Genomic DNA, 10,531 nt, shown 5'->3' on the forward strand with positions numbered 1-10,531 from the left:
CTGAACTGCGTTAACGTGGACTGGCATTGCGAGACGGGCAGACCTCTGTGTGCCTCGTAGCCAGCGCACCCTGCAGTCACGTAACCTCCCCCAATGCTCTTGTAGGCTTCAATCGTCCCCTGCACCTCAGGGACAAGTTGACAGCTCAAAAATAAGGACCGGCTGACTTTCTGTTCAGCCCTTGGACCGACCTAGTATTTCTTCGGGCAGAGGATCCACCTGGGAATTGCAGAGTACCCCCTGGCTGCCCCACCGTCGAAGGTAGTGAGAGCGGAAGGGCCTGCGAATCAGGTCCAGGCAGTAAAAGGTACCCGCCACGATCGTGTAAGCTCATCATGCACCTCTGAGAAGAAAGGAACGGGGGCGGAGCGTGGCCATGAGCAATGCTCTGGCCCCAAGAACTAATCATCAAGGATTCCACTCCAGCCCGACGCTCGCAGCCGCCCAGGCAAGCATGGCTGCCAGCTTCGCGTCAACCTGTGACTGGGCTGCCTCACCTGAGGGTGGGAGTCTAGCAGAGTCCTCTGCTTCAGACAGGACGAGCCAGCTCTCTGATGCTGCTGTCGACAGCTCATCCTCTTCACGAGCCCCAAATGACATCGCGAACCCGCCCTGAGATGGGCACGTGGTCTCATCCCAGAACTCGAGCGGGGAACACGAGCATGCTGGGGAATGGGAGGTCCGTGGGGTATTTCCCAGTGGAGAAGCTCACATTGAGGTTCCCAAATCACCCCCAGTGCTAACCGACTCTGCCTCATGGGGTAGCTTTCCCACTGACAAAAGAAAGCCACGACCACAACGTTGCCATGGTCATGTTCCTGCAATGAGGAGCGTAGCACCCAAACATGTGAGACAGTGATCGTGGCTGTCAGACGTGGAGAGATAGTAACCGCATCCAGGAATAATACACAAATGAAAAGGCAACTTGAAAATGTTTTCAAGAAGATGTTTTCGTAGCTGCCACTCTTTTAGAAAAAAATTTATTCTTTTAGGAGGAAGAATATAACTCTTTTAGCTGTTGAAGCGCCCAGGGGCGTTCTCTGCACAACGCTGGTGCAAGAGGGGGAGAAACCGCAGTAATGCGCCGTGAATCCAACAGCTCCACTGGAAACAGAGGTGAATGGATCGGCAGTTACAATTTCTCCCCCTTAGATTGGGACACTTTGCGCATTTCATTGTAGAGGCAATAACCATACAGAGAAATGCCAGTTTTGGAGTTTGTAGATATTTACATTTACATTTACATTTATTCATTTGGCAGACGCTTTTATCCAAAGCGACTTACAAAAGAGGAAAAAACATCAGCGAATCATCTTAGGGAGACAGTGGTACAAAAAGTGCCATATTACAAAGTTTCACTATCATCAGAATAGTGTACAAAACAGATTTAAGTACAACAAGAACTGTAAATATTTTGTTTTCTTTTTTTTTTTTTTTTTTAGTGACCGGTTAAGTGTTTTTGGAAAAGATGTGTTTTTAGCCATTTTTTGAAGATAGAGAGTGAGTCAGCTTCCCGGATTGAGTTGGGAAGGTCATTCCACCACCGTGGTATGATGAGCTGCTTATTATTTGAACTTTAACTTTAATAAAGCTATAACACATTAAATATAACTGCATTAAAGATGTAACACTGGGGTGTTTACTTTAAAGATGCTCGACACGCACATTTTGCTCCGGCTCTGCTTATTCCACAAAGAGAGTGCTTCTGTATTTACTTATTTTGTAATTTTTGTATAATTCGCATATAGATCACAAAACTTTGTGATCTACATCACCTGAAGCTATGAAAGTTTAGAGTTTGTCTGGACTGTGAGCTGTGTTTTCTTCCTCTCCTTAGTCAGGCGCGAGCTGCAGTGCTGCTATCACGCATCATCATTAGAGTTTCATATGATCTCATGTTACGTTATATAAGATCAAATTACTATTTGACAACAAAAATATTTGTCGAAAATGTTTTATTGTATAACATCGACTAATCTTTTCAGCCCTAATTAGGTTACGCCAATGAAAGTAATTTTTAAAGTCAGGTCCAGAAGAAATAGCTCCATAACAACCACTAGAAATGGCTTGACAATCTCAGTTTTCTTTCCTGTGTTGATATATTTCCTATTGCAATAGGAAGTCTGGGTGGGATATATGTAAATATCCAATAGTTTACATCACCACTATGAACATGATTTGCTAGTTGATTTGACTCGCAGTTTCCCCCACCACTTTTTTTTTATTCAGCATTTTGTATGTGATGTCTCCTGAGCTCCTGTGGCATTATGGGATATTACAATATCCAGTGGATGCACATTTCAGAATATTGGGAAATGTATGTCATCCGGGTATTTTTGCCTATACTGCTTTATGAAAACTGAGGATTTGGACATCCTACTCAATTGACATGCTATTTTAGCATATGCTATTGTAGGGAAATATGCACATTCAGATGTGGGGTTGCTATTGCTTGTCAGGTAGGTGGTAATAGCTTTTTTTGGGGGAGAGACATTATCATTTTAGAGAGCATTTTATTGGACAAAATGAGTGATTGCAAGATGAGTCATCAATATTTTTGTTCCGCTTTCCTGGAAGAACTGTACATTTTAAATAAGTGTATCTACTTAAACTTTTTTCTTTCTTCACTTTTATGATTACAGACTAAAAGCCACAAAACTCAAATTTGGATTTCTTGGAGTATTTTAACTGCATGTTTTCACTTTAACCATTGTAGCCTGTACAAGCTATACTATTTTCAAGTTAAGTTTAGGGCCAACTTTACATCTGTTTGTTAGTCCGGACAGCCTTCTAGACTCAAACTTGGTTCCTATCTACCCTCTTTCTTGTTAACATGTTAGTGGCCATTGTCTCTGCAAGTAAGTGAACATTTGAGGTTAGCTAGCGGAAGTGTTGGCAGTGTCAGGGGGAGGGGGGCAGCAGAATATGGGAGTGGATGAGAGAAGGGTGATGCGGTTTTGCCTGGGGAAACATTTTGGGAAACATTTGACTTGGTTGGGTACATATCCCTCATCTAGGCAAGCTGAGCTGCATGACTCAAATGGACTGACAGTAGGAGACCTTGCAAGGAGATCACACACACACACACACACACACACACACACATGTTGTGTTTCCATGTTTTATGGGGACTTTCCATAGACATAATGGTTTTTATACTGTACAAACTTTATATTCTATCCCCTAAACCTAACCCTACCCCTAAACCTAACCCTCACAGAAAACTTTCTGCATTTTTACCTTTTCAAAAAACATAATTTAGTATGATTTATAAGCTGTTTTCCTCATGGGGACCGACAAAATGTCCCCACAAGGTCAAAAATTTTGGGTTTTACTATCCTTATGGGGACATTTGGTCCCCATAAAGTGATAAATACACGCTCACACACACACACACACTCACACACACGCATCCAAACTGAGAAGAAATGGGCATGAAACAGACCTAGCAATGAGAAAAATAAGCCCAGCAAAGTTCAAGCCGTGCTGTCTGAGGGACCATTTCATGGCCCTGTGCGAGACATGACATGAAACAGTGCTCTCCTCTTTTCTCCCTGCACCTCTTCATCTTCTTTTCCTCCTTCACAGCTTTCTTCTTTTTACATGGGCGTAGGTTTATAAGTTGCTTTTAACAGAACGTGGGGCTTTTAATCCATTCTGCTTCTCTCAGCAAAGAAATCCCTGCTGTATCCTCACACACACTCCATTTCAACACAACACCCCTGAAGAGACAAGTGATGGCTATTACTACTAAAGGAGCGCAGAGTAATTTTTATAACCAGACCTCAGGGTTTGACCTTATGGTGTTGTCTCCAGTCCAGAATGACTGCACTCTTGTAGGGATAAACAGTTTTTCTCTCTCTCTGAGTAGCATTTGATACAATATACTTATGTACATAGGTTTAGTTGTATTGTACTTATATTTAAAGAATCTGCATTTAATTACATTTTGTAGTTACACTTTTAACCTTACCTTTAACCCAAACCTTACCCTAAAACCTAACTCTAACCATAATCCCAACCCTACACTACTAAACCTACCCATACCTCAACCTCAGTAGCAGTATATGTGAATAATGAAAAAACTACACGTAGTCACATAGTAAATACTAGGGATGGGCATTTTGGTAACTTTGTCTAATCGAGTACTCAGACTAATTACTCGAGGGGCAATGACATGTACATAACTGTATATATAATAACATGTCTGTCAAGAGTCATGTGGCGCCATGCAAGGGTCAGACGTGTGAACGCCGAGCTCTGCGCACTTTACTAGTTTTTAATTATTTTTGTATCATAAACTGGTGAGATTCGATACACCCTGTTCCATAACTGTTCTATGAATTAATATGTCAAAGAATTCAAAATCCTTGGGCTCTGGAAACATTAAAAGACACTTAAGTGCTCAAGCTGATACTTGCGGTCTCTTGCTGTAAGGTGTCGATCGATCATGGCCATGGAGACTAAATTCTCTGAGTTGGTTACAAGAATGGGGGATTAAGGGAATTAGCTGCTAACCCGCTAGCAACCAAGGCAGATTTGCAGCGCGTTTGGGAAAAGTCGGAAGACCTTGAGAATAGCAATTAGCGAAATAACATCCGATTTGTTGAAATTTCTGAGAATGAAGAAGGCAGAGATATGGTGAAATTTGTAGATGAGCTCTGCTCAACATAACAAGCTCACAAGGACCTGGCTCAGAAATCCATGGAGGGAGAAAGGCCCCTATCAATTCTTGCCCAATTTCTGAGATCATCCAATAAAGATCTCATGTTACATGAGGCAAGGAGCAAAGGAAGGCTTTCTTAGAAGAACCACAGCATTTTCTTGTTCCCAGACTTGCCGAATTTAACAAGAGAAGAATGTGATCAATTCAAGGTGTCCAAGCCACATCAGCTACTTACTGGGGTACCACAGGGTTCAGTGCTTGGGCCACTTCTCTTATTCATGTACACAACATCACTGGGACCCATCATTCAGGCACATGGTTTCTCTTACCACTGCCATGCCGATGCTCTACTTGTCTTTCATGACTACTCAAATCTCTGCCTGTTTGGCAGACATCTCGGCCTGGATGAAGGAACACCACCTGCAGCTTAACCCAGCCAAGACCGAACTCCTTGTCTTTCCAGCAAACCATGCTGTTGAACACAACATCACCGTGCAGCCGGGTTCAACTACAATAACACCTTCCAAAATTGTCAGAAATTTAGAGGTAACCATCGATAAAAAGCAACATTTCACAGACCACATCTCAAAGACTAAAAGATCATGAAGATTTACACTCAACAATATCAGGAAGATAAGACCCTTCCTCTCTGAACATGCCAAACAACTTCTTGTTCAGTTACTTGTCATAACTAGACTGGACTACTGTAATGCTCTCATTGCTGGCCTCCCAGCATGTGTATTTAGACCCCTGAAAATGATCCAGAATGCAGCAGCACATCTGGTCTTTAATGAACCAAAGAGAGCGCATGTTACACCACTCCTTGTCTCTCTTCACTGGCTGCTGGTTAATGCACGTATGAAATTCAAGGCTGTGATGTTGGCATATCACCGTGTCTGCTCCAGCATACCTAAAATCATTTCTGCAGAGCCCCCTAGAAGCCTGTGGTCGGTTAAGGAACGTCACCTTTTTGTACCAACACAAAGGCACCAAAAACTTTCCCAGACTTTCGGCTTTATCATACCACGTCGGTGGAATGACCTTCCCAACTCCATCCGTGAAGGTGACTCATTTTCTGTCTTAAAAAAATGGCTAAACACACATATTTTCCACAAGCACTTAACCAGTCACTTAAAAAAAGAAAATGTATATATAATAATTCTTGTTGCAATTTAATCTATTTTGAAAACTACTATTCTGATGCTAGCGAAACTTTGTAATATGTCACTTTTCGTACCACTGTCTCCTTAAGATGATTTGCTTATGTTTTCCTCTTTTGTAAGTCACTTTGAATAAAAGTGTCTGTCAAATGAATAAATGTTAATTTGTAGAAGATTGTGAATCGCTATATGTTTTCTATAGACAGTATGCAGATTAACTAAATGATACCAACTACTCACAACAACTGCACAAGTGGAGCATGAAATAAATTTGTACACCAAATAACACTTTGTTGAAAAACGGTTGTTGTTCATCTGAATTGCTCGTTTCGGTAGTTTTTACATTGTGTCTTGAGACCAGAAACACAAATCAGGCAGTTCTAAGTTCATCATGGTGCCACCCAGTGGCTGCTCAGGAAAACTGTGGATAGGCCTGGGGGAATGGCTATGGGATTGTTAAATGTGATAAAAGGTATGGGTTTTGCTATTGGAGAGCAGGTAAAGGCAATATTGGTTTTGGGGAATGTCTATATTTGCCTTGAATGATTAGAGGTGTGGGCCTGTGCTATGGGACCAATGTGTACACAAATTTATTTTTTCCTTCATGTGGTAACATCTAAATTAACTGGTTTTATTAAAGTCAAAACTATTATTTAACATCACTGAATCAACCTGAATACATTAGGCTAAACCAACAAAACTAATTCTAATGGTTGAATCAAGTATAAATATCTCCTTAAAAGGTATCAATTGCAGGTTACCACATTTTACAGAGTAACACTAATATAGTATTAGTGCATTATGAGGCCAAGTGGAACAAGCTACTTGAACAAGTTGTTCACTGTCTGTTTTTTTGTAAAAAGTAAAAGTTGAGGCATTAAAAACAAGACAACCACACATACATAATCCCATACACAAACATTTCCACACACCCTACTGTTTACCATTTTTGCACACAAATTCAAGGCACAATGGCAGATTCAGGTAACGTTAGAATAAATAAATAACTGGCACATACAAGCTTCTGTGAGACAACATGTCCCCAAAAGAATGGCATTCAAATACCACATACACACAAAAATTAGTTAGTAAGAGCTTGCTCAGATTTTTTACATGAGCAGCTCAATATGAGATGCCAACTTCATCAACCCATCTATTTATTTAGATTATGTCAGTCTGCAACACATTGACTGAAAACACCATATAGTGAATAGAAAAATGACACATAATTTACAGAGAGAAAGAGCAAACACAGATGAAAGGCTACACAGATGTACACAGTGAGTGGGGTGTCTGTATTGTTGTCGACTGAATGGTCCAGAGGGGAGGAGGGCCATTATAACAGTTTTAATATCAGAAAAGGGTGCAGAGAGTTGGGGGTGGGGGGTACTCCCTTCGGTCAGAGAGATATAAAGGTTACACAACAAATTATTCACCTCTCCACTGGCTCTGTTCTACACTCTTTTGTTAGGAGTGAATGCAGCTTGGCAGGGTCTATAGCGAGCTCTTCAATTCACAGTAACAACTCATAAACACATGCACTCATTATACAGGATGAGGGTCTGTAAAGATACTCAGACTGACACAAATAAACACACACACACACACACACACACACACACACACACACACACACACACACACACACACACACACACACACACTCCAGCTATCACAAATGTGTGCAGATTTGTATGAAGGTAAACTATCAGAAACACAACAGACCTACAAACTCATTCCGAAGACTTAGAAAATACACGCACATATAGACTTGCATACATGCCAGATGGCAACACACTGCCAGACAGGACAGGAACGCAAGAGCCAGCAGATAAATTCCCCAAACACATCCACACAGACATGGGGGGGGGGGGGGTTAGGGCACAGAGGAGCAAAGGAAGTTTCATACCTTCTTCTGCGGAACTGTGCTGGACCACAACAGAGAGAAACAGAAAGATTCGCCACATTTCCATCAGAACAACAGACAAGAGAGGTCCAGAGAGCAAGAACATGAGAGAGGGAGACAGGAGGAGAGAGAGAAAGAGAGAGCGAGAGTGAGTGAGAGAGAGGGAGAGATAAAGAGAAAGGAGGAGGAGTCTGTCTGCTCTTTTCTATCTCAGATTAAAGGGGGAGAGGGAGCAGCGGGGTGGGGGGTATTTATGTATGATTATGACTGAGGAGTCACTGAGCAAAGAATGAGGAGAGAGAGACACTGCATGTGTTTCTGTGTGTGTGTGTGTGTGAGAGAGAGAGAGATACTGGGATACTGACTTAAGCCACGAAAATGTGATGAAAAGCATAAAACGGGTTTGGCTAGTTTGAAGAAGCACCTAGACTTGACTTTTTTACAGTCCAAGTCATACTCCAAATGAATTGGGTGCACACTGGATTGGCATTCCAAAAAGTTAAAGCAAGCCAGTTTAGAAATATGCATCACTCAGTAAACTAAGACTGGAAATATGCCTGTGTGTTTTCCTTCATTCTCTCCTTTTAACAGTTTTTTCCTCCAGAAACATATTTGACTTTATTTTGTCTTGGCCTAGGTTACATCTCATTTTCCTCATCCATCAATCACTCTCTCTCTCTCTCTCGCAATCAACCACAGCCACAAAGTCTTTCCGGGATAGACAGTCCTAGAAGACTGCTATACTACCACAGACATGGTTTTATGGTGAGTTTTAGTTATCTCTTTAAAAACAATGCCCCCTGCTGGACACAAAGAGATGTCAACAGGTTTTTATTATGTATCACATACTACATACATGTGATGTAATGTAGTGAAATGTTTTTCCTTAGTTCCTCATCCCACAGTGTAACAACAAACAGAACCAACCCACATAATGTACACCCACATAATGATAAAAATATAAAGACTAAAAAGAAATATAAGGTAAATAAAGAAAATATAGTAGAAAATATGCAAAATATACAGAAATGTACAGAGTATACATAACTATAGAGTGTGCAACATTTTTAATTAATTAAAATTATAGTGCAAACTGTTTTGTGTCTGTGCAAAGCTGGAATAATCAGTAGCCGAATTGCCCGAGGATAAAAACTCCTCCAGAGTCTCTCTGTGTTGGTCCTCAGGATTCGGTAGCGCTTACCTGATGGGAGCACTAATAAGAGTCTGTATCTGGGGAGGTGAAAGTCTTTGATAATTCTCCTGGCCCTTGTCATGCATCGCTTGGTGTAGGTGTCTGTGATGCAGGGGAGAGAAATCATGATGGCCTTCTCCGCTGTCCTCACTACACTGGACAGCGCCTTTCAATTCTAGGCTGTGGTGCCTCCAAACCAGGCGGTGATGCTCCCTGTGAGAAGACTCTCAACAGCCCCAGTGTAGAAAGCCCTCAGCACCCAATGGAAGACCTTGAACCTGGCCGGGCATTGTAGGTGGTAGAGACGCTGGTGCGACCTTGTCACCGAGCTGTTTTTGTGTGTTATCAAGGAGAGGCCTTCAGTGAGGTGGACCCCAAGATATTTGAAACTGCTCACCCTTTCAACTGTGGTCCTGTTGATCATCAGGGGGCTGTTGTTCCTCACCTGCTTCCTATAGTAATCAATAACCGCCTTTGCATACCTCCCAAGTTGATGCAAAATGGCTTAAGGACAACAAAGTCAAGATATTGGAGTGACCATCACAAAGCCCTGACCTCAATCCAAGTCAAGTCAAGTGGTTTTTATTGTTGTTCAACCATATACATTTAGTACAGTACACAGCGAAAGGAGACAATGTTCCTCCAGGACCATGGTGCTACATAAATCAGCATAGGACAAACAAAGAACCACATGAGACTACACAGACTAAACAACATTTCTACATAAAGTGCACATGCAAACGTGTGCAAAACGTACGGGACAGTACAATAAATTACTAAAAGGAACAGGACAATAGGCACAGTAAGAGACAGTGCTGCGCCGACCAGTACACATTTATAATCGGAGTAGTGCAAAAAGATGACAGTTTCTAAAAATGCCAAATGTAAACATAACATACTATGAAATAGTGTTCTATGGACATAGCAGTTATTAAGGTAGCACTTATTGAGGTAGCAGCCAGGTATAAGTGACAATGAATTAAAGTGCAACTCTGGACATGTGCAAAAGTTGGATGGTGTACAGGTGTGTGTGTGTGTGTGTGTGTCAGTCCAGTCCCTGAGTATTGAGGAGTCTGATGGCTTGGGGGAAGAAGCTGTTACACAGTCTGGCTGTGAGGGCCCGAATGCTTCTGTACCTCTTGCCAGATGGCAGGAGGGTGAAGAGTTTGTGTGAGGGGTGTGTGGGGTCATCCACAATGCTGGTTGCTTTGCGGATGCAGTGTTTTGTGTAAATGTCTTTGATTGGGGGGAGAGAGACCCTGATGAACTTCTCAGCTGTCCTCACTATCCTCTGCAGGGCTTTGCGGTCTGAAACGGTGCAAGTCCCAAACCAGGCAGTGATGCAGCTGCTCAGGATGCTCTCAATAGTCCCTCTATAGAATGTAGTGAATCAGCCTTTGAAGAAAGTAGAGACGCTGCTGGGCTTTCTTGGTAATAGAGCTGGTGTTGAGGGACCAGGTGAGGTTCTCCGCAAGGTGAACACCAAGGAATTTGGTGCTCTTGATGATCTCCACAGAGCAGTCATCAATGTTTAGTGGAGAGTGGTCATTCTGTGCTCTCCTAAAGTCAACAACCTTTCAATCTCTTTTGTTTTGTCCACATTCAGA

At 42.1% G+C, this 10,531-nt stretch overlaps 1 protein-coding gene across 1 annotated transcript in view; it reads right to left on the reverse strand.

The window, feature by feature from the left end:
- The window catches only part of ephb6 (eph receptor B6), an 84,153-nt gene extending 76,323 nt beyond the window's left edge, over window positions 1-7,830 (reverse strand). The window contains exon 1 of the mRNA XM_052143344.1: window positions 7,736-7,830. Coding sequence (XP_051999304.1) covers window positions 7,736-7,799 — 64 coding nt within the window. The 5' untranslated portion in view covers window positions 7,800-7,830. The remainder of the gene's footprint in view (window positions 1-7,735) is intronic.
- Between the last annotated feature and the right edge of the window lie 2,701 nt (window positions 7,831-10,531).

Source organism: Xyrauchen texanus, chromosome 15 (genome assembly GCF_025860055.1).
Source record: "Xyrauchen texanus isolate HMW12.3.18 chromosome 15, RBS_HiC_50CHRs, whole genome shotgun sequence".
Lineage (NCBI taxonomy): Eukaryota > Metazoa > Chordata > Actinopteri > Cypriniformes > Catostomidae > Xyrauchen > Xyrauchen texanus.